Genomic DNA, 27972 nt, shown 5'->3' with positions numbered 1-27972 from the left:
GGTTAGGTTGCGCGGGCCACGCCCCCTCGTGGCGCTCTCGGCCGGACCGCGGAAAGGAGGGCGCGATGGGAGGCCGCTGCCCGACTCAGGTGAGGACTGCGGCCCGGTGGGGCGGCGCGGCGCGTGCCTGCGGGACCCCTCCCCACCCGTGACCCCCCAGCCCCGCCCCCGGGAGGAACCGAGGCCCCGCGGGGTCTCCGCCCCCCGCCCCCTCCCGGGCCTGGCAGGTGCTGGCCGGGGAGCATGGGCCTTGTCGTCCCCGCCCGGGGGAGGGGGCTCCGGGGTGGGGAGCAGCCGGCGGATCCTTCCGGCGGGAGAAGAGGACCGGGGGTCTCTCTGGATCCCGCTGGGCTTCCTGAGGCCATCCGGAGGCGGAGGGGCCGGGCTGCCCCGTGCCGGGCCGCGAGAGGGGGCCTCGCCCTGGGCCGAAGGTGGCGGTCTCGGCGTTGGCAGGTGACATGGAGCAGAATAGAGCTGGAAGGGACCTCGGAGGTCTTCTAGTCCAGCCCCCCCCCCCCGCCCAAGCGGAGAACCTATTTCATTTGGGCTCCCCGGGGGCTCCTCTCCTCCGGGCTGGCTCGCCGCCTTCCGTTTTCACCGTCAACCAACGGGCGAAACGGAGGGGGCCCCCATCCACTGTCCCGGAGTAATTTACTCTGAACGGAGGGCCCCCCCCCCCTGAATATTTGCTTGCATTTTCACCCTGCAAAGTGGGATCAGCTAAAGTCCCTGGCAGATGGCAGGAGTCAAGATAACCAAGCCTGATTCTTTCAGACATATGAAAATTGGCGGTAGAGGGTTGCTTCTGCCCCGGGGCCTTTTAAATGTTTCAGATCTGCTCAAAATTGTCTGTGGAATATGATAGTTAAAAGTGGAAATGCCATTTGGGGATTGTAGCGTATGACTGCTGGATGGGTCATAAATCTTTTTTTTCTCAGTGGCAATTATAAGAAGGTGTCGTGGCAAGAAAATAATAATAATAACCTGATCCAGAAAGTTTTTCTGCTCCAAGGAGCTGTGCTGAGGTCGGAAATGTATGCCCAGGAGTTCTTCTCATGTGATATGTGCAAACTGAGAGGTGTGCCCACATAATAATAGTTATGAATAGAGCTTCTTAAGTAGCTTTAAACAATGCATGTTTACAAAGGCTATGATGAAAATGCCTTTCTTTGGAAGCTGGCCAGAGGAACCAAGCTAAAGTTGTCAGGTTCTTCAGGGGAACCCATTACAAAGAATTGGGGCCCCAGTGGAGGAGACGCACTGCTTCCAGGCTCTCCTTTGGCATCCCAGGCCAGTCAGAGCCAGGTGGTCTGCAAGGAAGACCCCAAGTTGTGGGACACTTTACTAATAGGAGGTTTACTAGATGGGAAAAGAACAACATTACTGAAATCGCACTGAACAGCAGATTGTTGAAAACAGGCTCCAAACCCCCATGTGCTGAGGCTAATGTAGAAAAAAGGGTAATTTGAGTTGTCCTTGGTTTGCTGGGGAGGTTTTTATTTCCTGTAAATTCTTGAGAGTATATTTCTGTAGTGTATTTCAGGAAGAGAAATCCTGGCATTCTTCTCAGTTATGACAGGAAATAGAGCAGGTAATCGGGAAAAAAATCTGTATACGTACTTGTTTCTGTTGGGTTTTTCTGGCAAAGCCTGTCTTTGAAAGAATGCTTTAACAACTTAAATACTTGTGCATACTGTTATCCCGGGATATATCGATTAAAGCAATTGTTTTTAGTTTCTCCAAGGCTGGTTGCCTTGCTGTGATGGAAGACTTGACATGTGATCCCACTTCCTGGGATGCAGGAAGAGCAAAGCTCCGCAGGCCTTCTTCAGAGGGCTTTTGTTGCCCATCCAGGCAAGTCTTCCAGCCACGTCCTTCCACCTAATTACTTTAAATTTCAGCCTCAGATTTCCTGCCCAGCACCATGCGCCTGGACGCTGCTGCATGAGTGGTAACTTACTCATCAGAGCAGGAGTTAATTCACCCATTAAGCCGTGTGGACGGAGCTCTGAAGGAATGCGGAGGCCAGTCAGACCAGTTTAACCAGTGAGTGAGTTTAGTCATCCAGGCAGAGGCCGTCTCTCCTCAGCGGTGAGCTCTGTGCATCTTTTTAGGTGGTGTTTGAGGCTGTTCTAAGACGAACATGGTGTTGATTTGGGCTTAGTAAATAGCCAGCCAGATACACCTTGTGGATCCTGGAGCACATGGGCAGCACCATGTTTGGCAAAACAAAAATGAAATGGTAATGCTGGAGCTTACGATTTGCTAGAAGGGCGCTCCCTTCTCCCAAAGAATCTTGAAGGCGGAGAGGAAGAGGGGAAGAGACGGGAGAAGAAAGCACTGTGTGTTGACCTAAGCAGCTTCTTCTGCTGTGCTTGAAGGGGAGAGTTCCTAAGCTGTGTGGCTAGCCAGTTTGCACTTGCCTTACTTGACACGAATCAGTAAAGACAAACGTTACAGTACTTAAATGGGAAATTGCCGTTCCTGTCTTATTCCTGATGTTCATGGTAATAGAATATCGAAAGAAGAGTTGCAAAGGGCAGCTTAGGGTGAGGCTTAGAGATTATAGCTGGGTGAAACCTGACTGCTCTTTCCACCTAAGCTTTGGGGCTTCAACGCGAGGTCTCCTGCTTCTTTCCGAACTGTCTTTTCACAGAAATGCCAACCCCAGAATGACAGGAGGGGGGGGGTAGTGTACGTTCCACCTAAGTTAATCGAAACTGATGAAAGCATGCCTTGGGACCTGGGGGGGCAAGCATTCTCAACACTGATTTATTACCTTATTAATATAAATTCTAAGCTAATAGGTGGGGCAAAGGAGTTCTGCTTTTAAGGAAATGGGTTCCTGAGAGAGGTCAGGTTTCTCGGCTTTGAGGACTGAAATCAGGAGAGAAGCGTAGCAGAAGGTGTGACCCAGAAAGCTGCATGGGCTCTGTGGCTGAGCAAGCGGCCCACGTCCTGCCTGGTTCCATAGTCCATCTTGGAGGGTGGGGGGCTGCTGTGGGGGTTGGGCTCCACTGCCCTAGAATGGGGCTGGTGCCAGCTTCAGAAGGCTCTGAGGAGAACCAGCTCTAGCCAGAATCTCGGGCCAAAGGTCGGCACGGCACGCCAGGCGAGGTGCAGTGGAGCAGGTCTGGGCAGGCTGCTGCCAGTCCTCTGCAGGGGTGGCGGCGCTTGCTGTCTCCGTGGGTGCAGTTGCCAATAAGGAGAATGCAGCCAAGGCCCAGGGTCTGCCTTGGCTCAGTAGAGCCAGGTCCTTGCCCAGCGCTGGGGTGCCTGGCTCAAAAGGTGGATGGCTGCTTGCAGGTAAGGCTGAGGTGCCGTTCCGAGGGAGCGATCTGCCCTTAGGTTGGCAGCGGGCCAAGGTTCCTTCAGGTGTGTCCCTGGGGACCGACGAGGGCTGCTTGTCAGTGCACAGATCCCTTTGAGGACTGCCCGTGGGCCAGGCAGCTGCAGGCAAAGATCAGCCTGGTGTTCCTGGAAATAATTAAGTGCTCATAGTTTGGGTGAAATAAATCAGAACTTGTGATCGTACGTGGTGGATTTTGAGGGCAGTGAGAGGATTGTACAACTAACCAGTTGCTCCCTTAGCACCAATGACACCTGGCTGGGGGGAGGGGGGGACAAGGGAGCACCAGGGAGTGGGTGTGACCGCCCCCTAGTACAAGAAGTCAGGCCTTTGAGTAAGACAGGAGGTTGACCTATTTGATTTGAACAGCTTTCCTGAGTTGCAGCCCTCCTTGGTGGGCACCCAGTTGGGGAAGGACAACAGGCGAGCCACTCATTTCACCCGTGGGGACCCCCCTGGAGAGAAGCCTGGCTTTCTTGGGGAGGTTTCTGGGCTGTGGGAGTGGGGCCTCACAGCACGTGGGGCTCTCCCACTTGGTCACAGCCGCCCGTAGCTCGCCCGGTTCTCCCATGTGCCGGGTGCCAGGAATTGTGGGCTGTGTGCAAGAGCTCTTTGTTCGGCTGCCCGGAGGTGCTGCCAGTCCTGTGCCAGCTTGCCTTCCCCTCCCTGCCCGCGGCTCCCCCTTGGAAGAAGCAGCCTGGGAAACGGCTGGTGCTGAGAGTCTCTGGGGCAGCCTGCTGGAAAGACCCAGCGCCCCTTCTCTGAAACCGAGGGTCCTGTTCCTGGCCTCCGCTGGCTGCCAGCTTCGTTCTCCTGCACTGGGGCCATCGCTGCATTGCTTTCGAGGGCAGAAATTCGAGAGGGGGTTCCGTTGCAAAGCGTCACGTGCCTGGTCTTGTCTTCTCGGGGTACCTGCATGTGTCTCCAAATGTGACCCCTTGCGTTTAATGGCTTGTTGGTAAGGACAAAGAGGGTCAGTTATGCCTCGGAGGATCGCTGACATCATGGGCGGGGGGGGAGCAGGGGCTCTGCCGGGGATGCCTCTGCCTCGAGGGCAGCTTTTGCAGGAGGGCTTCGGCCCCAAAAGAAGCCCTCTGGCTTGACCCAGAGGCGGGCCTGTTTTCTCCAGTGGCTGCTCTTTGGCTGCATGGAATCAGCACAAAGGGGCTGATTTGCCCAAGGGATCTTCCTCAGGGAGGACAAAATGCATTCACCTCTTGGCAACTCTCTTCCTGCTCTGTTTGTGTGTGTGCCTCAAGAGCTTCCCTTTGGGCCTCGGAATGGCTGCTGCGGCTTGAGCATTCGAGGTGGGTCTGAGAGTCGGGCAAGGAAGGAAGTGCTGGAGCTCGGTGGCTGAGCCTTCAGCAGGGTGGGCTCCTTTGGGGGAGGGGGCTCGGGCTCAGAAGGTTAGGAGAGGAGCTCCTGTGGGGTGGATATCATTCCACTCTGTATTGGTGGGGCAAAGAGCCATGACTCGCCATCCCGGGACGGCCGCTCCCACGTTCGGGAGCCTCACAAAGACCTTTGTTTCCTGACGTAAGGCCCTCTGCTCAGCGCCTTCGGCCGAGGCCATTGTGTCCTTCCAGAGAGCGGCCAGCGTTTGGTCTCCAGTTAGCTTTGGGCCAGGGTCTGCACGAGGAGGACTGGGGTGGGCAGCAGGAAAGAGCCACTCCGGGTTGCTGCCAGAGGACGGTGAGGCACCAGCTTTAAACTCAGCTTGAAGAGATCCTGGGAAGCAGGTGGAACTGGGATCCGGGCATTCAGAGATCACACAGGGCGCTGGCTCCCTCATGCCCAGGGAGTAAGGAAGGAGCCTTGGCTGGAGGGGCACCCTGTGACACTGTGGGTCAGCAGCCCGTGCATCTGGCCGCCCAGAGGCCTCGGAGGACCGCCTGCAAGTGTCCAGGGGATGAGTCAGCCTTGCTGTGGACCATGGGCTTGTTCGCTGCTGTCCAAGAGCCTTGCCTGCAAGGTTGGCTCTCTTAACTATAACCCCAGTTCCCCCTCTGATCGTGTGAGCAGGGCGGAGTTGGTGAAATTGGAGGCGGCTGCAGGATTTGATGGCAGAGATCCGGACATCCATTCAACCTGGACAGCCTCCCGCCCCCATTTTTCTGCTCTGGGTACAGACGGGGTCTTCTCTGCTGAGGGAAAAAGACAGGTCCCAGTTCTCTCTCTGCAGCCCCTGGAGAGGAGGGTGTCCGGCTTGGTCCATGACAGTCCCCCCCCCCAATATTTTATGATAGGTTGTGGGAAGGTCTGCTTTTCTGCATCTGAGTGGATGGCCTTTGTTTTCCCCTGCTGCGGGATTTCAGCCGGCCTGGGGGATGATTAAGGTCTGCCGTTTACTGTAGAGCCGTCTTAATTGCTCTGCCGTAATTTCAGGGTCCAGGCCACAAGCCTGCCTGATTATAGAGACGTGTCTGCTTATAATACACTCCACAAACCACGGCTGCCTTTTGGTTAACGATCGAAAGATGGCTTGTTTCCTGTCTAAGCCAACAGACGGTCTCTCGGCCCGGCCTTTCTGACCCTGGGAGGCGAAGAGCCGGTTCCCTCCTCGGTTGACCCAGCCAGAGGGGGGGTTTGCAGGGACCTCTGCAAGGTGGGTGCACCCAGGGGCTTCCGGAAAGGTGCCTGGAAGCCCAGGCGGGTCATGCAGGTGCACCCAGCCCCCTTCCAAGCAGAGGAAGCATTTGGGAATTGCGCTGAGTTGGTTTGGATTTAGGGATGTTTCAAGGGGGGTTGTGCAAAAGAAATGCTGGCAGAAATGCTAAAGCAGAGCCACATCCGGGAATTGCCTAGGAAGTTGCTTGGACAAAATATTGGAGTGTATCCTCCCCCCCCCAAAGACCTTGCAGATCCCTCCTGGAAAAAGGTACCTGCTACCCCCAAATCCTCCCCCACCTTGAGCTATTTGCATCCCAGTAATCAGCTGTTTCCTTTGGAATGAAACGTTAGGCATGCAAATGTTGATTAGTTGTTTTTAATTGGATGTAGAGGTTTTCTTTTGTTTTTTAACCAAAGCCAATTAAATTCCTGGATGGTCAGTCCGGTTCCCAAGGAGGCGATCTCTGCTTGCCAGAGCCAGAAGCAGCTCTGTCCGTCTCTTCCCTGGAGGGGGGCGTGCAGCAGGCAGGAGGCCCCACAACTCTCCACTTGGAGGGGGCGAGGGAGGAGTCAGTCTTCTCTTTTTCATTCACAGGACCTCCTGCCTTCCCTGGATCCTTGAGGTTCTTTTTCTCTCCAGCTGTTTTTGTGGATCCCTTGAGGAGGTCTGCTTCAGAATGATCCTCCCTGGAGTCAGCTGCCTTCCCAAGTGGAATCCTTGTGAAACGGGTCAGGACGCTCAGGTTGTGTGAAAGGGCCTATTGGGAAGGGAACCAGGTTGGTGTTGGGAGGCTAATTGCGTAAAATGCACCTGCGGGAGTGTTGTGACGATGCATGAGCTCTGTGTGTCTTGGGAGTCCAGAGGAAATGAGCAGAATGGGGCGAGGACCCCCTGCAGGTGCCTTTTGGGGAGACCAGAGATCCAGAGGCCTGCTGGAAATCTTTTTTCTGGGCCTGAAAACAGCTGCAGTTTGGAACGTTTCTGTGGGAACCCGAACAGCCGCTCGGCACCACGTTAATGCCTGATGTTTCCATTTTTCGCAGGGTGCTTCTTCTGGCAGGACCCTCGCCGTCCCAATTCCATGAGGCGCTTAAGGAGAGCAATGGCCACACAAGTCGAATTGGGCTCTGCCCTGACCTCCCTGGCCGGCATAAGCAAGCCAAGGAACGAGGCCGCCTTCCCGCACAACTTTATCAGCTCGCTGCCTGACACCAGCCCCAGTTCTCTGGCCCCGCTCATCCTGGAGGGCAGGAACAAGCCGGGGAACCCCGTGGGCCCCGCCACCATGCCCTCCACTGCGTCCAGGCCACCTTGGACCCCCAGGCCGTTCTCCCGCGAGGCGTCTTCTGACACGTTTGCTACGGTGAAACCACCCGTCCCAGCACTCAAGCCCAGCAGCGCTACCCCAAAGTCCGCCACCTTTTCCCAGATCTTTGAAGACGCTCCCAGGGGATCAACTGGAAATGTCCCACCGCTGCTGGATCAAAAACCAATGGAAAGCCAAACCCCCAGGGAGCCGGTCGCCCACCTGCCCTTCTGCCTGAGTCCTCAGGCAAACGCCGTCATCCTCTTTGAAAGCAGAAGCCCTGCGAAGGGGAGGCCCGAAGAGGGAGGGTCCAAGGCCCAGGACAGGCAGCTGCTTCGCTCCCACTCAGAGAAGTGGCCCCGAAGGCAGCCCTTCCTCTCCACGGACCCCAAGCCGGTCTCCTGGGTCCCTCACTGGAAGGAGGCCATTGCGGAGGGGCCCAAGGGTTCAGCTAGCGGTGTTGAGCCACAGCAGCGTCCGACTCTGGCCGCTGAGACGCATTGCCAGGCAGGAGGGAGACCAGCGGCCTCGGCTGGCTTTCGGGTATCCTGGCAGGAACAAACGCAACCGACTCCTCCCGCGGCTGCTTCCGGCCCAGGGACTCCAAAACCGAGGCCGCTCCCCACCGATCTCACAGACAGATTTGCATCCCAGGAGCTCTCCTGGCAGAAGACGCCTTGTCTGGCTGAAAGCAGAGAGAGGAGCTTTCTGGCAGCTGGCAACCGGGCCCTGGAGGCCACAGGAGCGAGGAGCCCCGCAGCTGGCTTAAGTGGGGCTGCCCCGAGAGCAAGAAGTGCCAGCCAGCTGGCTGAGTTTCCCCAAAGCAGTTTGCCTGCAGCTGGAGTGGCTCCCCCAGGCCAGGCTGTCCCGGAAGACTCGGGGCAAAACTCCACAAAGGAGGAGAAGGTGCCCTGGGAACTTGGAAGCCAGGGGAGGCCCAGCATGGGGCAGCACAACGCCAGCACAGGCCAGCCTTTGGGGGAATGGGGAGAGGTCACTCCCCAGGAGACCGGCTTAAGGAACACCGAGGCCTTGGACGGCAAACACAGGGGCTGCGGGAAAAAGACTGTCCCGCTCCTGGACTCACCAGCAAAGCCTTGGGCTCCCAGCGACTCCCTTCCCGGCAGCCCCGGACAGGAGGTCCAGACACTGAACATCCAGCAGAGGATTAAAGTGCTGACGGCAGAGAATGCAGGTTTCAAGGCAGGAAGCCTGCGTGCCTCGTTCCGCTCACGGCCTCTTTCCACAGATTTGACAAAGATGTAAGTGTAAGATGCAGCATTGCAGGAAAGCATCCTCTGGGTTTGGAAGCTAATAATGGCCCCGAAAAAGAATAAAACCCAGAAGCAATAAAATGGGGGTCCAGTAAGGTTGAAGCTTATGGATAATTTTGTCAGCTCTGTCTGGATCTGAACGATGAAAAAAGGGGGCTCAAGGGGGTCTTGGACAAGTTTGGAATGTGGGATTGAACCCAAGGATGCCTTGTTGACGTGCGGGCAGGCCGATTCTAGGTCAGGGGGAGGAATCCTTTGCCAGTGGCCTTTGGGGGAGCCCAGCGCTAAGGTTTTGTACGCATCTGAAAAATATAGCTGACTGCATTTCAGCTGCAAAATTTGGTGGGAATGGCACAAAGGCCTGTGTTTCTCCTGTGTTTCCCCTCTTTAATGGTGTGGAATCTTTGCAAACAGGTTTTCTGGCCCCGTGACAGCAAGTGAGCTGAAGCCCAAGAGGCAGCCTGAATGGAACAACAGGAAGCCTGCTGGGGAAAGGCAGGATGCTCCAGAGGTAAGGGGGAAAACCCAAAGTCCATTTCCTCCCCCAGAGAGAAACCTAGACGGGGCTTGTGTGGCTCTGCAGGAAATGGGCGGAATCCTTAAGAGCTGATGCCTTTGGGGAGAGCCCAGAAAAATCATGGCTCTCCAGGATCCTAATAAACTCTGGGTTTGTCCCTTTAACCAGTAAATTAGATCACATTCTTGTTGTTAGGCCAGTCTTCCCAAGCTTAGCGTTCAGCTCCCATAATCCCTCAGTCAGCATGTGGATTATGGGAATTGAAGTACCCCAAGATTAAAGGAAGCGTCACACCTTTTTTCAGACTTCCTAAGCAGCCTGATGGCCACATGACCTTTGTCTTCCAGCCCTTTCTGGAAGGTTCTTCAACCTGATTCCTTGATCTGTTATGCTGGTTAACTGGCTGTATCCCGTACAAGTGAAAGTCTTGGTGTGTATAGCATGTTGTGGTAGTTTTGCTTGTGTAGCCAGTTTAGTAAACATTTGCCATGATTTATACATTTTTGCAAAGCTCTCAGCTACGTTTGCTGCGAAGCCTGGTGCAGTCTCTTAACAAAGCTTGTTCTGACGAGAGGGACCGCTCTATTGGCGAACCAGTGCCTGAAATTTAAAGACATTGTTTAAGGGGCAAATGCCCATCCACGTTACTGGGTGGACGGTGGAGTATAATGTCCTTTGTATTCTTTTCTGCATTTAAAAAAAATTAATATACTGCTAGGAACTATTTAAAGAAAAAGCCGGAGGTGTTTTAACACCGTGTTCCTGAACGCTTTCAGCTCTGACTTCTTAATGCATGCATATTTCTGCTTGTTTCAGGACGAGACGCTGCCTGCGGGTGGAAAAGATGTTGGAGAGGCCGGCACGGCTGGCAGTTCCCGGAAGCCTCCGCTGCTGGCAAAAGCACCGTCCATAGAGGGTGCCCCCAAGATAGAGGGCACCCATGCCAAAGGCAGGCTAAACGCCTCTTTGCCAGGCAGAGACCCTGGCTTGGTCCTCAGCCCCAAAGCAAGAACCTTCTCCAGTTCTTCCACGGAAGATGCCTGCCCTAAAACAGTCAGAGCCACCATGTTTGAGCACCACGTGCAGAGACACAGTGTGGTGACCAGCCAGCTGGGCCCTGAACCGGCCTTGCTGTCACTGATGGCGCCCTTTGGAGAGTCACCCTCCCGTGGTCAGGAATCGGGGGCGGAGAGGGTGCTGGCAGAGGGCCAGTCGAGCAAAGCTTCCGCCTGGGGGGGCGATGCTTCAGAGGGGGGCAGAGGACCCAAAGATCCCAGGCCTTTAGCCAAGGACGAAGGCTCTCCAACGTGGGCTGAAGAGGCTCTGAGGGAGAAGGATGAGCAAAGGGCTTCCAGGGGCACGGAGGATTCCCTGCTGGCTCAGAGGATCCAGCCCAGGTACGAGGTCCTGCAGACCGTGGGGGAGAGGGCCCAGAGCGAGGCGGTGGCCGCCGTCTCCGGAGGGAAGGCCGTCACTCTGTGCCGCCAGAAGCCTTTGAAGGAGAACCAGAGAGCCGGTGGATATGGCAGGAGCAAAGACTGGAGCGGGGCTCCTGCCCTGGGAACCGGCCCCTCGAAGGACCTCCCTGCCTTTGGGAGCCAGGTTGCTTTTCCCGGGGAAGGATCCGGGCCGGACAGAAACCGGGCCGGACAGCAGCCGGCCTCTGAGAAGGCAGCGTCCTCCAGGATGAAGAAGGACAGCCACTTTGCACCGTGGCTGGACACCAGAAAGGAGAGGTGGCTTGCTCCAGCCGGTTCGAGAGATCACGTCCCGCAGAGGGCTGGAGCCAGGGTGCCCGGGGCCGATGGCTGCGAAGGTGAGAAGACGAGTCCCTTGCAGAGTGGCAGCTGCCCAGGGCTCCTCTTCGGCCGGGACCTGAAGCCACCTCAGGGCCCCGAAGGACCGAAGCTGCGCTTGGCCGGACACGGAGCCCAAGGAGGCACAGCGGAAGGAAAGGCGTTGCGAGGGTCCGGCATCGAAGCGAGGTGGACGAGCAGCTTCCGTAACGTTTCTGCCCAAAAAGGTTCAGACCGGTGGCGGAGGAAGACTCTGCCCCACAGCGCTGCCGGGCTTGAGGGCCCGACGGAGCCCCCTCAAGGCCCTGCCCAGTTGGCCAGCAGAAGCGACGCCCTGCATCTGATGGATGGTGCAGCTGCACAGAGGAGCCCCCAGGCCCCCCGTGGACTAGACCCCAGGCAGGCGGAGGTCACCTCTCCCAGCAGCCCAAAGAAGCCGCTCTCTCCTTCAGAGCCCAAGGCCACGTATTTTGCAGTCACCTGCCAAATCTCGGAGGAGGAGATCAATAACCAGCCCGGGAGAGCTGCGGCTGTGGCTCCTCCTGCCAGCGCTTCCAGGAGAGCTGATCCCTCCAATTGCCAGCACAGGGTGTGCTTTTCGGAGGGAGGGAGCTCTGCAGGCGGGCCTCTTAGCAGGCACAGGGGAGGAAGAGAGGCCTCGGACCATTCGGGGACTGGGGCTTCTCGGGAGCCACTGACCGAGGCCAGAGATCAGGGCCAGGGGCTGGAGGCGGCGGCTGAAGGGCGTCTGGCCAGAGCTGACCCGCCCTTCAGTCCTGGGACAAGGTCTCCTTACTTGGCACCCCTCCAGCAGGATAGCCAGCAGAAGAGATCCGGCAGAGGGGAGGAGAAAGCCCCCGATCACTACAGATCGAGAGTGGTTGACATTGATGAGCTGATGGCAGAGTATGGGGGAGAGTCCCAGAAGCTTTGTGAGCGGGAGGCCCAGAGAGAGAGCAGCTTCTTTCCTTGGGAGAAATGGCCCCCCAGGCGCAGTTTCTCGGCGAACCTTCCCTGCAGCTCCGACCAGAGAGACAAGGCCAGGGTGGAGCACTCCCTGGGCAGCAGAGGGCTGGGCACCGGGGCCAGCCGTGTGCGTGAGAGCGATCCGCTGGAGATCCACCTCCAGGAGTCGAGGGCCAGAGAGGGGAAGTGCAGCCCCCCTCAGTGGGGTAAGCCAGACCCAGAGAAGCCGAAGCCCTGCTCTGCAGAGCCGCCCGGGCCAAGGACAAAGACGAGGCCCCAGAGTGCCAAAGGTGCCGCTCCCGGCCCCCACCCTGCCTGTCTGGACCCGGGAGCCTTGTGGAAGGAAGCCAGTCCAGAGCAGTGGGCAGTTCTGGCCCCCGCCAGCAGTGACCAGGGTGGCAGGACTGGGTGGAGAGATGAGCCCCAGGCCGGGCTCTGGGAGGAGGGCTCTCCTGCAGCACATACTGGAACGGAACGGAGCCCTTCCACCACGTCCCCGGGCACAGGCGCCACGCCGGACCTGAAGCGTTCGTCCTCCGAAGAAGCCCACCAGAGCCAAGCCAGGCCCAGCGTCCCTTCGGGACCAAGGCTGGATCAGCCCCATGTCTGCCAGAGGTTCCCTCCTGAAAGGCCCGGGGTCTGGCTGAGCAAGGGAGGCCCGTTGCCGAGGGTACGTGAGGGGTTTCCGAGTGGGAAGAATGAGGCAGAGAGGGTGGGCTGGGGTGGGGGTCTGGCTCCCTTGGAGTTGAAATTAGCCCACCTGGAGACATCCAGGGATGAGGACAAGGGAGGGCTGTCAAGACCTGAGCAAGCGCCTGATTTGGGGGGGAGGGGGCTTGTCCGTCTGATGGGTCTCCTCCTGACAGGACCTTGGGAAAGAAGGCCTCACCGTGGACCGTGACGATGCCACAACCACCAAGCGTGCTCTCTACCTCCTTACACAGCGACGGAGTCAGAGCTTCTATAAAGAGAGGAGGACCGACCACTGGTCAGGGGTAAGTGCTGCAGCCTCTGCCAAGCCTTTTCTGTAGGGCCGGCTGTGCGCCCAGCAGCCCGTTTGCGAAGGTCACCCTGGGGTGCCGTGGGGCAGCGCTTGGTCCTTCCAAGGAACAGGCCACGGTTGGTCTCTGCCTTGGCTCAACAGGACTCAGCACAGCAGCTGGAGGAAAATGGCCTTTGGCCCGCCCCTCCATGCTCCCGCCACCGGCCGGCGGGAGGGATCCTTGGGGGACGTGGCTCCTCCCCACATCCGAATTGCTTCTAAGGGCGAGTCCAGCTGGCCAGCAGGAACCCCCAGCCTGTTGTGGGGGGGAGGTGGGATGTCCTCACTCTCCTCCCAGGCCTGGTCACGGGGAAGGGATTGTGTCTTGCCTTGATTTTTTTGTTGTAGTTGTCACAGCTCCCGCCTGGCAGCTCTGCTTGTCTGTGGCTTAGCAGCGAGGCGAGACCCGTCATTGTGGCTTAGCATTTGGCTTGAACCCGGTTGGTTGTGGGTTGTGGAAGAATCCGTATTTCCTCATAGAGGAACTGAGCTTGTGTCGTCCTTCGTTGTCCTCGGCGTTTCCTTCTGTCGGCCTGGGACTTTTGCTTGGCTTCTCCTCGGGAGAAGGGAAGGTGGCCCTGAGGGGGACGCGGACAGGGGCTGCCCTTCCCAGCCGTGGCTGGAGGTCAGGCCTGGCCTTTGGGTGTCTTGCTGCGTCAGCGGGGGAGGCTGAGAGCTGACAAGGCTGCACTCTAAAGAAGGTCCCGGGGCCCTTCCTGCACATCCAGGGCCGAGAGTCCCTTACCAGAGAAGCCAGGGTGGGGTGGGACCAGGGCAGTTAACCCCCCCCCCCGGATGGGGTGATGGGAAAGGAAGATTCTGGGAAACTGCAGCGCTTCCTCTTCTGCCCGATTAGAGCTTTGCGTATCTGCAATAAAAGTCACTTATTTACCTGACCCTCAAGTCCTTCTGGAAGGCTCCCAGGGGCAGGGCTGGGCTCCAGAGAGGCGTTTGGATGGCCGGCTCCTGGTGCAGCTCTGACTTCCAGCGAGTAACTCCAGACGGGGCCCCAATCCCAGCCAAGTGACCCTCCGGCAGTGGGGATATGGGGGGCTCCTGCAGCTGTGTAGACCTGCGCTGAGCTGAGCCCCCCTGCCTGCCTGCTGTAAGCTAGGACGGTCTGGGAGGGACGAGCCGGGCCTTCCTCCAAGGCTGCCTCCTGGTCCCGCAGGGCAGCGGCTGGCAGGCGGTCTCCCATCTGGGAGCTGGGGGGCACTTGGGCGCCCGTTGCCTAGGGATGAGGATCCAGCTCCTGCTCGGGGACCGGGAGCCCTTTGGGCGGAATCCCAACGGCAGCCTCGCCATGCAGAGATGAAGTTTATCGGGCCTGCAGCCGTATTGAGGGTGGATCCCCGAGCTCAGCTCTTCAGCTCTGCTGGGTCGAGAGGTGCTGTGGGCTTCGAGGCTCCCCCTGAATTCCCCTTGCAGCAGCTCCTCTGGTTCCGTGGAGGGGGCCGGAGAAGGCCTGCAAATGACCATGGCTTCAGGGCTCCCCAACGGTGGCGGGACCCTTCCCTCCAGGCGAATCTGTCTCCTGACGCGGGAAGCCAAATGCCAGGCTCTCGGGCATCGGTGGGCTCCACTGGGGTTCAGGGTGCGGTAGACGAAGGCCTCCCAGGTGCTCTCCTGGCAGGGGTGACCTGGGGGTGTGGGGGTGTCTGCCGAACCTCTTGTCCCGCTACCTTCCCTTCTTGCGATGATTGGCTTCTGCTCCGGGGCTGGAATTCAGCCAGAGGGTCTTTGATGGGGGGGCAAGATGGGCGAGCCACTTTGGAGGCATAACGCAGATCTTCCTGGTGGGCCCGTGTCCTGCAGATTCAGGGTCCCCCCCCCCACCGCTGATAACAAGCGTCTGGTGACCATCTGAGAGAGGCTGATAAATAATTTGCACGTTCTCAGTTGGTTCTGCATTTCAGATGAGGGGAGGGTGCTGAACGATCGCTTGCCGTGGGAAGGTTTTATCCTCCCATTTAATTTTTTAAAAGCGGCTTTAACAGGAACATGAAGCTCCTTTCTCCTCTTTTCTCGCAGCTGAAGGGGGAAATGAGGTCATTTACCACAAACAAGGGTGGTGACCTTGTGCTGTAGCCTCCCCCTGCTTAGCAACCCTTTGGGTGCCCGGGGAGCTTGGAGACGTTTCAGGAGATGGCCCCCCCTTTGGCCTTGCAGCAGGCGAAGGGCTGCCTGGTCCTCCCCCTCCCCCAGGGCTGCTCTCCCTCCGTGGCCGCCTCTGTCCCGGGCAGCTGAGCTCCGAATTCCTCGGGCTCCCACCACTGGGCTTGGCTGAGAGGAACAGGATGGGGGGCTGCCTGACCCGGGACATGGAGTTTTATTACTGCCCAAGTTGCTGGAAATCCCTATGCAGCCTCTGGGTGAGTAAGAAAGAGCCTTTCTCCTGCTTCCTGATCCTTTGGGGGGGCACTCAGTTTCCTGGCAGGGAGGGGGTCTCGGCAAGAGAACCCAGACTCTGAACAGTGATGAGCAAGGGGGCTGCAGTGCTGTAGAAACTTCTCCCCCCCCCATCTAGGGAGAGAGCGGGTCACACAGTGCCCCCTGCTGGGCTGGGTGAAGCTGAGTGCGCTGTTCCCCTTCCCTCCTCCTCATCCCCTCCGCTCAGGCTTTTCCGGGCCCTCCAGGGGCACCTGTGGGCCGTGCCACGGGAGGGCGGCAGCAGCCTTGCCCCCAAAGTGCCCAGGGACAGCTGATTTTCAAGGTGCTTTGCCAACCCTCCAGCACGTTGACTCTGGGCTTTCCGGAGCTGCTGGGCTGCCAGTTACCAGGGCTGCTTTGGCAACTTTGCAAATTGGGGAAGGGGGCGGCTTTCTCGTCTCAGTCCAGCTGCGTCGATGCCTCCTGGGGCGAAGGGCAGAAGAGGCCCCTTGGGCTTCAGGTTGGCCAGAGAGTTTCAACTCCCATTTGCCCCAACCAGCTCAGTCAGGGTAAAGGATTATGGGGTGCTGTAGTTAAAACCTCAGTGGCCTTCACAGAGGTTGGCCTCTGATGCAGTTCTGCACAAGGGCTGATCCTGGCTGGCTGTTAAATAGGGGGAAGGAAGATTTCCATCATCAGATTTCAGATAAACGAAGCTGGAAGTTATTTTTAATCATCGCTTTAGCCTGTCCTTAGGCCAGGGGTATAAACAGGAAAGGGGGGGCATTGTATGGTCCTGTTGAGGCAGGGAGAGCGGGGGCTTCCAAACACCTGCTCTCCTCCCCCCCCAGCTATTTTTAGAGGGCTCAGTGGAGGCCAGCCGGCTCAAATGAAGTCCTCTGTTGGGGGGCGGGGGATGCCTGGGCCACCAGAGTTGAGGAAGGCCTCTTGGGAGAGGAAGCCCGGGGAGTTTCCCTCCCTTGGCCCGGATGCCTGTCCCCAGCCCCCCCAGGTGTTTTCCCTCCCGAGCAGCCTTTCCCTCCCCCCCTTCCTGCTGGTCTGACTGTAGGGGGGGCTGGCAGCAGCAGGGACTAGAGCCTCCCTTCGGCTTGGCCGCCGGGGGTCTGCTTAGAGGCATCCAGAAGCCACCTGAATGGAGCAGCCTGGGCGGGGGCAGCGGGCAGGGGCGCCGCGGGAGGGGACGAGCGGGTTCAGGCGGGGCGGCATCAGGCCGAGATGCGCCCGAGTGGCAGAGCGGATGCCGCGGTTCCTCCCGTGGTTGCCATGGCGACCTCACCCGCGCTCCCGCGCCGTCCGATCCGCGTCCTGCCGCTCCCGGAGGGCGGGGGGCGCAGGGGGTCCGGCCGCCTCCCCGCGCGCTCCTGGCTGGGCGGCCGGCGGGGCTCGGAGCTTGGCCCAGGGGGCCGGGGGAGCTGCGCCCGCGGCGCTTTCGGGATGCGGGGCCCGGCCGGGACGGGCCCGCCCTGCACGGGGTGCGTGCCGGCGGCTGAGCGGGGGGGGTCTCCCTGGGCCTCCCCCGCGCAGCCCAGCGGTCGCCGCCCGCCCTCGCCCCTCCCTCCGCGCCCGGCAGCGGGGCCGGCGCTACCTGCGCTCGCTCGCGGGCTCCGGGCGGCCGCTCTGTCCCGCAGGAGGCGGCGGCGGCGGCGGCCATGGGGGAGCGGCCGGCGGGGGCGCAGAGCCAGGTGAGCCGCTGGGTGGGCTCCCTGCGCCGCTCGCTGCACGGGGCGCTGAGCTTGCTGGCGGCGGCCGTGGCCCCCGAGCGGGCGGCGAGCGAGGGGCCAGGCCGGGCCCCCTTCAAGCGCACGGCCTCCTTCAGGCAGCTGGCCTCGCGGGGCCGGGCGTCCTTCCGCCGGTTCTCGGTGCGCAGCCAGCGCCGGCTCTCCTCGCTCAGGAAGAGGCCCGCCGGCGCCCCGGAGCAGCCCTCGCCGACGCCGGAGCTCGTAAGGGCGGGGCCGGGGCGAGGGATGGGGGGTGAAAGCGGAGGGAGACCTGCCCAGCGCCTGGCCTCTGCCTGGGCTTTCTTATCAGCCCCTTTGTCTGAAGAAGCTGGGGGGGGGTGGGGGGCAGCCACAGAATCCTTTGGCATCAGCTGAGAGAGGCCAGGCGGACCCCCGCCCCACCCAGCCGCTCAGCTTCCTTCCCCAAAGGAGGGGGGCTGCTGTGTTGTCCAGCCCAGCACAGGGACCCTGGGAGCCAGGGCCTCCGTTTGTCCGGAGCCTAAGCAGGGCCCTGGAGGGGGTGCCCAGCAGGGCTCCAGAATGCCCCCCCAGAAGAGAAGGTTGCTAACCTCTCGTGATCCGGCTGGTATAAGACCAAAGGCATGGCGCTGGGTATGGGGGGAAGCTGAAGGTGGGGCTGGCTGGCAGGTCTGGGATTGACAGTCCCCTGCTCCTTGGAGGGCAGCGGGAGCAGGGCAGATGAGGGCACAGAAGCCCCTTGGGCCTGGAGGGCCAAGCCCCTCCCTAGCCTGGCATCCCCCTTTATACATGCCAGCCCACCGGAAGGAAACGGCCTTTGTCTGGAGACCTGCTTCCAGGTCTCCTCTGGCCCCGGGACTCGAGAGGCTGGGGGCTGAGCCACGGCCCCCTCCTTTTCCCTCCTTAGCCCGGGCCCCTTCGGCAGCCTTTCAGCAGATTCCTCTCCAGAGAGCTGCACCTTGAGTCAGGCCACCTTGCCTTGCCATTATGAGATGCTGACGCTTTGGGAGGCGGGCATGTTTATTCCCAGGATGCGCTTGTGCCAAGCAGGCCTGAGTGGCAGACGGAAAGTCCCCTGCTGGTTCTGGCAGCCTTCTGTTGACCCCTGAGCAGGCTGCTCTAAAAGGCATGGCTGGAGCATCCGAGCAGCCCCAGCACCCATGCCCCCCCCGGTGGGTGCCGAGACAGCCAGCAAGAGGAGCCTTCAGTGCGCGGGGGGGGGGGGAACGTTCTACGTGTGTGGAGAAGGCGAACCGGGCTCCCTCTTGCAGCCACAGGCTGCTCACCTGGCGGCTGGGGGTGGGAGAGAACTAGAAACACACAGCGGGGGCTGCCTTCTCTGTCCAGAGGTTGGGTTTCATTTCCGGTGCCCAGAGTTACAGCTGTTCTGATTCCCTCCTGACCAGCTGAAAGGCTGGCATTGTCCAGGCTTGGGAGTCGTGCCCTCCTGGTTTAAAAAGAGTTCGGGGTGGTTGGGGGTTTTCCCTCCAGAGTGAGGGTCCCTCTCCCAAGGGGAAGTCCTGGATCTTGAGTGGGTTGGGGTAGAAGAAGGCTGCACCCTTGAGTGGCTCCCCCTTTCCTCCCCCCCCAGCCCCACTTGCACAGGAGACGCTGCAGATGTCTGGCTGAATTGTTCTGGCTCTGGTTAAAAATACTCTTGAACATTTCAAAGTCTTCTGGGAGGGGTGGAGATAGAAAACCTACTGGAGTCACACTGAAGAAGCTTCAGCTTCTGGGAAGCCCTCCTGGAGGGGAGCAGTTGAAGCCCCCTCCCAGCTCCCGCTTCACCCCTCTCCCCTCCATCTTGGCTGCATGGCTGACTGTCCCTTTGGGGGCTTTTGTGACCCCCCCCAGGGCTTGTGCCTGAGGCCCCCCCCCACCATCCATGACTGAAGCCTTGGCTCCTTGCCCCTGCTGCTTCTAGGAAGGAGTCACACAGAGAGAGAGAGAGAGAGAGAGGAAAGAGCTGTGATCACAGGGGAGGGGGGAGCCTGTCATCGGTGAGGTCAGCCACTTCTAGGAACTGCTGCTTATCTGTGGCTGCAGCCCGGACTTGCTCTGAAGCAGGGGCTCCCTTCTCCCAGCGTGTGCGTGTGTGTGTGTGTGGGGGGGGGCAAGCCTTGCTGAGAGTCAGGAGCTGTGTGTGCAAAGCAGAGTTGCCCAGTTGTGTGCATTGGAAGGGAAGGCTTTGGAAGTGGGGCCCTTGTCTCAGGGGGACCAGTGTGTGGGGTTCTGCACTGGCCACTCCTGCTTTTTGCCAGCCATCAGCCGAACAGGAAGCGGGCAGAAAGGATGGGACGACAAGGGCCAAGTATCCGGGAGTTATGGCATGACGTAGTTTTGACAGATGGAGTCATCTTTCAGGATTGCCTTTGCTGAGCTGGAGAGTTGGGAATCGTGCTTTGTTCTGGATGAAGCTCTTCCGGGTCTAAAGAGAAACGCCGCTGCTCACGCAGACCAAGAGGAGAGGGCCCCTTTTAACACTCCTTGCCACCCACACTTTTGTGTACTGAATGGTGGAGATCTGCCTTTTCCTCTGGGAACAGAGAGCAGGTTTTGTTCAGCTCCTTGTTAAAGGCCTCTCCTCTCAGTCATCCCTGGCTCTGACCTGGTGAGCAGGGACGTCTCTCTGGTGGCCCGGGGGGGGGGGACATCACCGCACCCCTTCTTTGGCTGGCTCCTCAGGAGGGGGGCCTGCTGCGTCCAGGGTGTGTGTGTGTGTGTGTCCGTGCAGCATAGAGCTTGCCCCCAGCCAAGCAGGCACTGGGATTGGCTGCAGCCTGAACACGCAATGTGTATTTGGGTGAGTAGTTGTGTTGCAAAGCTGCCTTGTTGGGTGCTGCGCTGCCAGAAGGCAGAGGGTCAGCCCCCTGAGATGGCCGTTGGGAGAAGGCCTGGCCGTGATCGGGGTGGGCCAACTCCGTAGTGCCTGGGTCAGGTAAAAGTCTTTCTCATCATCTTCTGAAAGCTTATTGAGATCTCTATCCCTTCTGAAATATCAGTTATTGATATTTCAGTCCAGGTTTTTAAAAAATCTCTCTAATACAGGCATGTCAAACTCGCGATGTCAGGTGACGTTGCGCAACGTATCGCATTCCCCCCCCCCATTGCCAGCGATGGGGTGGGCGCGGTTTCAGTATGATGCATCCGGCAGTTTGACGTGCCTGTTCTAAAATAAGAAAAAGTTACAGCTGGCTTGCCATTTTAGCTCTTTTCTATCTGGTCTTTTAGTTCCCTCTAGCGACCATTTGCAAACTTCATCAAGCCTCCGTTCCTAGTGTGGCTTTGATTCCACTTCCGTCATTTCCCATTCAGTTACAAGCTTGTTTTTCAAATCTTACAGCAAAAATAACCAGTTTTTCAGATCTGGCTAGTCTCCCAGTCCATTTGGAACTTTCTTAAATCAAAATCCTTTTTTTGTTTTTGCCAATTGTATATTATTTAAAATTCATAAATCTCTCTTTAAAACTTCTTAAGTTCAAAGAAGGTACAATTCACAAGGTGTCAAATTAAGCTCACCGTTTTGAAGTTCTCCAATCTCCATAAAGTGGCTAAATCGAACACTTAGGAATGTGGTTAGGAAGGGGTTTTGCCCAGCTTCCCGTCCTTGCAAAAGGCTCTGTGGCTGGAGAGAGCAGAGCTGTTGTCTCCCTCGGCTCCTGGAAACCCACTGCGAAAGTCCCAGAAACTGCTTCCTTCCCTGGGGCTGTTACAAGACTTGGCCTGGTGGCCCCCGGGTGTGGAAATCAGGGGGTGCCTCCAGGGAGAGGGAGGAGCTGCTGCCCCGCAGCCCAGTCCACCTGGCACCGAGAGGGTTACGCCAGCTCTCCCTTCTCACCTTCTCAGGACCGTCTGAAGGCCTGCTTCGGCCGGCCATCAGCAGAGGCCAGGGACACCGACGTGCTCGTGCAGGAGGCCGACAGCAGGTGTGGCACCTGGGGCGACCAGCGGCAGAGTGGAGACAGGTGAGGGGCTGGGGGGGGAGCAGTGCTGTTGCTAGACAGGCCAAAGCTGGGGCCGCCAAGGGCGCATTTGCTCCCCCCCCCCTGTTTCCTGCAAGCCAGTTGACAAGCAAGAAGGGCCCGGAGCCACGACGGCCCCTCCCTGGCGCCAGGCAGGCCCTCAAGAGCCAGCTCTGGCTTCCTGCCTAGCAGCTGAGTGTGTGTGAAGGTGGCATGAAGGCACCCCCCCCCCAGCTGCTTTCTCCCTGGGAAACGCAGCCCACAGCGCCCTCTGCTGCTCACTCAGCTCCTGGCCAGGACACAGATGCTGCAGTCCTGCAGTAGGCCAGGTGGCTTCGTGGGGTCTGGGGGAGAGATGAGGCTGATTCCAGCCACCAGCCTCTCCTGCAACATTTGTGACGTGTTTATTGCTGCTACTTGGCTCAGGCGCACGATCACCTTTCTAGATCCCCCTCCCCATTTACCTGAACTGTTACAATCCTTCCCCTCCCCAGAACAAGCTGCTCCCTGGCCCAGGTGAGGGAGGGGTCCTTGCAGTGGGTCATGCTCCAAACTGCCACTCGGGCCTGATTCCACCCGCTGCTTGTCCTAGCTTCACCCTGGACTCTCCCTCCTGGGGGGACAGCGTGGCCTCCACGCAGAAGCCGTCCCCCGGCCGCCAAGCCTCCTTGTGCTCCTCTCAGAGGGATCTGGCCACTGCCGCTGACCAACAAGATCCGTCCAGGGAGCAGAGGAGCCCCAGCCTGGATGATTCCAGCCCAGAGGCAGATTCGGCGTCTCCCCCCACGGAGAAGGCCAGCCCGGACTTCTCCTTCCTGGAGGTGGGTTGCGGGGCAGGTCCTTCTGGCTTTGGGGAGGGGTCTGAGCTTCAATTGCAAGCAGTCTCTTCTCTCCCAGCACACTCCCCGGTTGGACTCGGGGACCCTGAAGAGCCGGGTCCTGCTGGGCAAAAGGCGGCAGCAGCGTCGGGCCCCCATCTCCCGCACCCTCCGGAGGAGTGCCGGTGGAGACGCCCAGCCGCCCCCCTTCTCTGCGACGGAGGGAGCGGTCAGCGCCCGGATGTTCACGGACTCCACAGGTGGGTCCTGTGGGAAGGGGGCTGCAGCCAGGAATCCCCCACCCCAGCCCCAGCGGGCATCTCGAGAGGCTTGAGAAGAGAGTCTGGCCTAATTGGGGGCAGTCTGAGATCCACCAGGAGGGGCCTAGACGCAGCCGGCCACTATGAACACACACACACACACACACACACACACACACACACACACACACACAGAGAGAGAGTCAGTTCCAGGCAGTTGCGGGACTTGGACCTTACTGGAAGTCACTGGGCAAGTGTCCAAGTCAATCATGGTTGCCTTGCCATGGGGGGGGGCTATGGGGAAGGGGTGCAGATCACCTGGCCAGTGTGGCCCCCAAGACAGGCCTGGCCCCCTCTCAACCCTGAAGCCTCTTGGTGGCTTCCAGTGTCTGTGTGGGAGGGCTTCATTCTGGTCTGGTGATGATTCTGCTCCCCACTTCATGGTGAAGAAGAGAACCCCCCCAGGAGGACAAAAGGGGAGGAGGAGGAGCCCCCTCCAGCAGAGAGGCGGCTCCGTGCCCAGCCAAGACTGCCGCTCTTCCAGGGCCTGGCCCCCTCCGCCCTCAAGGTACATTACAGAAGACCCCTCCCCAGGAGAAGCCCTCCATAGCAGCCCTTCCCAGGGCCAGCCTGCAGGCTACTAGAGGCTATTGGGGGGGGCCCTCCGCCTGCCCTGTTGGCCATCAGCTGCTTCCCAATTTTCTCCTGAGTGGGATCTGGGGCTTCCTCCACAGGCTCAGCTCAGGAAAAGGCAGGAGTCGGAAGGGGGGAGGGAGGAAGCCCCCCCTGCGCCCCTCTGCAAGTCGCCCAAAGGTCCATTTCTGGCCAGGGGCTCTGGGGGCCGGGCATCAGCGGCTACCCCCGAGAAGGAAGGGAGGTGAGAGATGAAACCAGATGGGGAGGGGGAGCTGGCACCACGTGGCCCTGTAGGCCAGAAGGGCCGGCCCGATGCCCTGATTCCCCCCCCCTCTTTTCCAGGTTGAAGCCATGACTGGCCAGAGGAGGAGCTGCCTTAACTGACCGCTGCCCTTTCCCTGCCCTCTCCCGCCTTGACGACCGCTCTGCGCTCAGTGCCTTCCTCTGGGGCCCGCCTGGCTCCAGCCCCGAGGACCTGTGGGAGGGGGCCCGGCCCACCACCCTGCAGCCAGGGCTGCCCCCAAACGTGACGCCTCCCTGCTGGAGGGTCGAACCGGGATGTGCCTTCCGCCTTCCTCTCTGCCGAAGTGGGAAAGGGAGAAGGGCCGCTGGTTCTTCCAGGATCCGCTTTTGTGGGCTTGCGGTTTGGAGGGGGGGAGGCGCCTCGTTGCCATTCAAAAATCAGAGGAGGTTTTTATGGTACAAGTTTTGCCGGCAGTGGGGAAATTGAGCAGTCCTTCCGGAGGAGAAAGAAAGCAATAAGGCCGTCTTCTCTCCCCCCCCCCCGGCGGCTTTTTCACCCTCTTCGGAAAGAGGGAAGTGGGTCTCCATCAGCCTCGGGATTGTCTTTGTCTTCACTGTAGATGTTCTTGTAAATATTCGGGGAAGGGAGTCCTGAATTCGACTCCAGTCCTTCCAGATGTCCGGATCTCTCCTGCTCCTAAGTGTGGGGATATCGGTCAGCCAATGAATGTGCCTGGGGGGGAGACCCTTGCAAGCCCTTTTCTGCTCCATCCTGGTCAGCTGGAGAGATCCCAAATTGGGTGGTTCTGTGAATGCTCCCGCGAGCGACGGGGCCCAAAGACCTCTGAAGACCCCTTTGGTTATGCGGTGGGGCAGACGGGGGTCACCCCTCCTGGCTTTTGCCCCTTTGGAGGCACTCTTAGCAGCACAGTGGCTACCCCAAGGCTGCCTCTGGCCCTGCCTGGCTGGCGAGGCTGCTCAGTCAGTCCTGCGCCCAGCCTCGGGGTCTGCATTCCTGCCCCCCGAGGCGCTGCTGTGCTTAAAAACTTGCATTCCCCCCCATAAGTGCTCTTCTCACACTACTCCGGCTTCCCAAAGGGTTCCGCCAGAGGGGACGGCGACAGCCGCCACTGGGCCTGGAGTGAAACAGCCAGCTGCCTCTGTGCCTCCCAGGTGCCGGTCCTGGGCCAGGCCTTTACCTTTCCTTTCTTCTTTTCTGTTTCTTTCCTTCCCTCTCCCTCCCTCCCTCCCTCTCTCACTTCTTCCTTCCCTTCTTTTCTTTTCTTTTCCTCCCGGCTGGGCAGAAGGAAGCCCATATGCTCCGCCAGGCCTCCAGCCCTCAGGCAGCCTGTCCCTTGTTTGGGGGAGATGCCCCCGCCCTCTGCCCACTTGGAGGAGGCCGCTCCTGGCAGTGCCAGCAGGAACTCCGGGCATCCTCACCGTTTCCGAGGCTGGGAGAACGTGGCTGTCAGATGCCCGGGGAGCTGCGCACGGAGGTTCTGCTCCAAGACATGTTGGCCTTGATTGTCTGATTAAAAAGCTTGTTCAGAGCAACCTGTATGGCTGAGGTCTTTTTTCTTCTCTTGGTGGCGGAAGCCACCCTGCCACGCTCTTCCTCTGGGCAGCAGCGTGGCTCCTCTGCAAAGGAGGACGGAGTGGGAGCACTGCGCATGGACACACGCGGGTGCCTGCTGCCTCCTGTCCTGTGCTCGCCTTGTGCCCTGCCGGTCACACTCCGGTCACAGACTCCCTCCTGTTTGTTGCCACGAGGGGGAGCTCTCTGTCTCCCAAAGCCACTCTCCCTGCAAAGACCCCAGAAGACCCCGCTTTGGTCTCCCTGTGAGCAAGCACTGGAAACCTGCACCGGGCCGCCTTCTCCCGCTGCTTGCTTGGCTGCCCCTTGCCAAATGCAGAGGGCCACCTGGGAGCCCTCTCTCTACAGGCTGGCCACCCAGAGCAGCTGAGCAGACGGGGCCCGCCCTGGCCAGGCTGCTCCCCAGCTCTCCGGACGGCCCTGGGCTGAAGACCGGGAGCCTGACAAGCATGAACGGTGGTAGCAGTTGCAGGAAGGACCTCCACCAGCCCTGGGGGGGCCTGCACTTGCCCACCTCTCCAGTCTGACTGGCCCACGGGAGGAGGGGCCTGTCCCTGGATCAGGAATGCCTGAACCTGGTTAGGGCGTTTGGACCCAGGGAGACAGGCTGCCCGGAGCCCTTCGTGCCATGGAGAAGCCCACCAGCCCACCCGTAAAGGGCCTGGTTGGGCTCATTCCGTGCGGGCGGGTTGCAGGGACTAGCTCCGCCTGGCACGGCCCCAGGGCCACTTGGGGGGGGAGGGTTTTGCAGCGCCAGGCCCTGGGTGGCTGCACCTGCTGAGGTCAACAAAACCGGGCTCTCCTTGCCCACGGAGCTGAGCAAGCAAAGCGGGCAGCTCCAAATTGAAAGCTCATGAAATAACTCTCCCAGGACAAAGGGAGGCAGGGGGGGAGCTGACTCTGTTTGCATTGTACTTTAATCCAGCATTCTTGGTTTGGGTCACATGCTGATCAATACTGCTGGCCTGGGACTCTGCCGCCCTCTATAAAGGATGGGGCTCGGCGGCGGGTTTTCAGCGGCAGAAGCAGATTTTGGTGCAACCGGTAGGCTTCTTCTGCTTGGCTTTTTTTCTGGGGTTGGCGGTCCCTTTTGCGTGGGGCTCTTTCCCAGCCAGGGTTGAATCTGATAGAGGAAAATGGCAGGTTGGCAGAGCAGAGGCAGAACAGGGAGATGGTGGGACCCTGCCCGCAAACAAGGACAGACTCCACAGTGGGCAGGGAGAGGAAGTCTGACCAGTTGGCTGCAACCGCCCCCCCCCCAGGACCCTGGTTCTCTTTGGGCTAAATATGCCAGGATCCCTTTTCTGCTTCCCAGGATTTTACTTTCCCCGCTTCCCTCTTGCAAATGCACCATGCTTCTTTATTGGCAAGCAGCCCTTGGCCAGCCTTTACCCATCCCTCTTCCCATGCCAGTCCCGAGCCGGGCTGTGGCCCAGCTTCTCCCCTGGGCTGGAGAGATGCCAAGCGTCCTCTGGAAGACGGGAGGGTGTTGCCCCTTCTGGAGCACACCGGGTAGGTGGGGTGGGGGCAGCCGCGTGCCCTGCCTGCTGTGACTTCTCTCCTCAGGAAGCAGCCCCCTTTCACCATGGCCTTGGACCATCAGACCTCGAAGCAGCTGCAAGCCGCTTCCAAGGTCAGTGGGCCCACCCCAGGCAGCTAAGTGTGGGGTGGGCAGGCGGAGAGGAAGACCCTCTGCCTGTGGGGCTGAGGGAGGCAGCAGCCATCTTGCTCCCTCCTCCACCGGGCCCCGAGGCAGGGGATTTCTTCCCCTCTTGGTCCAGGGCGCCCCAAAGGCTCTGACGGCCCCTCTTCTCACCCTCCCAGATCGCCCTCTTCGAGCAGGAGAACTTCCAGGGGCGCTGCCAGGAGCTGAATACCCCCTGCCCCAACTTGAAGGAGGCCGGGATAGAGAAAGTCAGCTCCATTGTGGTGCATTCTGGCCCGTAAGTGGCAGGGAAGGGGGCTCCGAGGCAGGGAGGCCGTGGGCACCCGCGGGTCACTTTTCCTCCCCCCAAGTGTTCCAGAGGGAGGGCGGCCGCTCCATTGTCTGGGCAGCCCCGAAGCTCTAGTGAGGTTCCGGGGGGGGGGGGGAGCTTCCGGCCAGGGGCTCACCCTGGTCCCTCTTTGCTGCCAGGTGGGTGGGATATGAGCAGGCCCACTTCAAGGGGGAGCAGTTCATCTTTGAGAAGGGGGAGTATCCCCGCTGGGACTCCTGGAGCAGCAGCCGCAGGAGTGACAGCATCTCCGCCTTGAGGCCCATCAAAGTGGTGAGTGCCAAAGGGGGTGTCTCGGAGGGGGCCTGGCAGCCAGACCCTTGGCTTTAGCCCGGGGCCCCCTGCAAGCTTCCTGCCGCTGTTTTCTGCCCTGGGGAGGGATCACGATGGCAGCCGGGTAAGGCCACGAGAGGAAGGGGTGGCCACGGGAAAGCTGGGGCTCAGCAGCTGCCAAGGGAGGAGGGAGAACGGCTCTGCCCCGCCGGGCTGTGGAGCAAACCCGGCCTGGGAAGCGCTTAAGAGCGTTTCAGGTTTGGTCCTGGGAAGCTCAGCCGGTACCCCCACCTGAGGCTCCCTCCCTCCCCTTCCTCCCTGCAGGACAGCCAGGAGCACAAGATCGTCCTGTACGAGAATCCCAGCTTCAGCGGCAAGAAGATCGAGATTGTGGATGATGACGTGCCCAGCTTCCACGCCTACGGCTATCAGGAGAAGGTGTCCTCTGTGCGAGTGCAGAGTGGCACGTAAGTCTCTGGGGAGGCAGCAGGACCCTCCCCTGGGGAGCCGCCCTGGGCTTCGGGAAGGGGCCGGCGACCCAGAGGGGTTCCCTTCCCAGCTGCCCCTTGCATGAGCAGAGGGCCGAGCTCCCTGCCCCCCTGACCCTGCCTGCCTCCCGCAGGTGGGTGGGCTACCAGTATCCTGGCTACCGTGGCTACCAGTGCCTCTTCGAGAAGGGCGACTACAAGGACAACCTGGAGTTTGGAGCCCAGCAGCCCCACATCCAGTCGGTCCGGCGCATCCGGGACATGCAGTGGCACCAGCAGGGCGCCTTCTACCGCACCAGCTAAGCCCCGGCTGGGCCCCGGAGCACCCCGCTCTGCCTCCCGGTCTTCCTCCGCTGCCCGGCCGGGCCCCTCTCCGCTCGCTGCCTCTGCTTCTGCTTCCCACCCTGAATAAAGCTTTTGACATCTGAAACACTCTTCCCGGTCCTCCTCCTCCTCCTCCTCGGTTCTGCTCCTCGGCTTCCGCTTCTCCTGGTGTTGCCCCCCCCCCCGTGGGGATCCAGGCAGGTCAGGCCAGGCTGCCCTCGGTTTGGAGGTGTCAGTGGGCAGCCCCGAGTGACCGAGTCATCACCCCCTCCTCCTCTCTCATCCCCTTTGAAACTGGGGAGGGCTACTCTGGGCAGCCGTGCCTGGCAGGGAGGCGCTTGGACTTCAGGATGCCCCCCCCCGAGCCAGGCTGCCCTTCCCTGCCAGTCCAGGGGCCTCCGCAGCTTTGCACCTCCTTGAAGGGGAGAAGG

At 59.9% G+C, this 27972-nt stretch overlaps 2 protein-coding genes across 8 annotated transcripts; both read left to right on the top strand.

Moving 5' to 3' along the window:
- Window positions 1–23: 23 nt before the first annotated feature.
- On the top strand, window positions 24–24422 carry KIAA1671. Of its 7 annotated transcripts, XM_083373667.1 has the most exons (12): window positions 24–89; window positions 6555–6702; window positions 7004–8528; window positions 8955–9051; window positions 9874–12489; window positions 12686–12814; window positions 20796–20914; window positions 21504–21732; window positions 21809–21989; window positions 22439–22557; window positions 22724–22866; window positions 22968–24422. In XM_083373667.1, the coding sequence occupies exons 3-12, from the start codon at window positions 7042–7044 to the stop codon at window positions 22978–22980; spliced, it is 5133 nt and encodes a 1710-aa protein (XP_083229793.1). In that variant the 5' UTR covers window positions 24–89; window positions 6555–6702; window positions 7004–7041; the 3' UTR covers window positions 22981–24422. The 7 variants fall into 7 exon arrangements, with proteins under 7 accessions (XP_083229793.1, XP_083229790.1, XP_083229791.1 ...); XM_083373664.1 differs by having other exon boundaries at window positions 59–89; window positions 6555–8528; XM_083373665.1 differs by lacking the exon at window positions 24–89 and adding an exon at window positions 4434–5088 and having other exon boundaries at window positions 6555–8528.
- A 135-nt stretch (window positions 24423–24557) lies between these two features.
- Window positions 24558–27647, top strand: CRYBB2 (crystallin beta B2). The gene is made up of 6 exons (XM_083373671.1): window positions 24558–25506; window positions 26029–26095; window positions 26287–26405; window positions 26597–26729; window positions 27054–27196; window positions 27352–27647. Exons 2-6 carry the CDS (start codon window positions 26048–26050, stop codon window positions 27518–27520), a joined length of 612 nt encoding a protein of 203 aa, XP_083229797.1. The 5' UTR covers window positions 24558–25506; window positions 26029–26047; the 3' UTR covers window positions 27521–27647.
- Window positions 27648–27972: the final 325 nt, after the last annotated feature.

Source organism: Vipera ursinii, assembly GCF_947247035.1.
Source record: "Vipera ursinii genome assembly, chromosome: 14".
Classification (NCBI taxonomy): Eukaryota; Metazoa; Chordata; class Lepidosauria; order Squamata; family Viperidae; genus Vipera; species Vipera ursinii.
The sequence above is the reverse complement of the archived record's forward strand: the minus strand, read 5'-3'. Positions and strand labels throughout refer to the sequence as shown.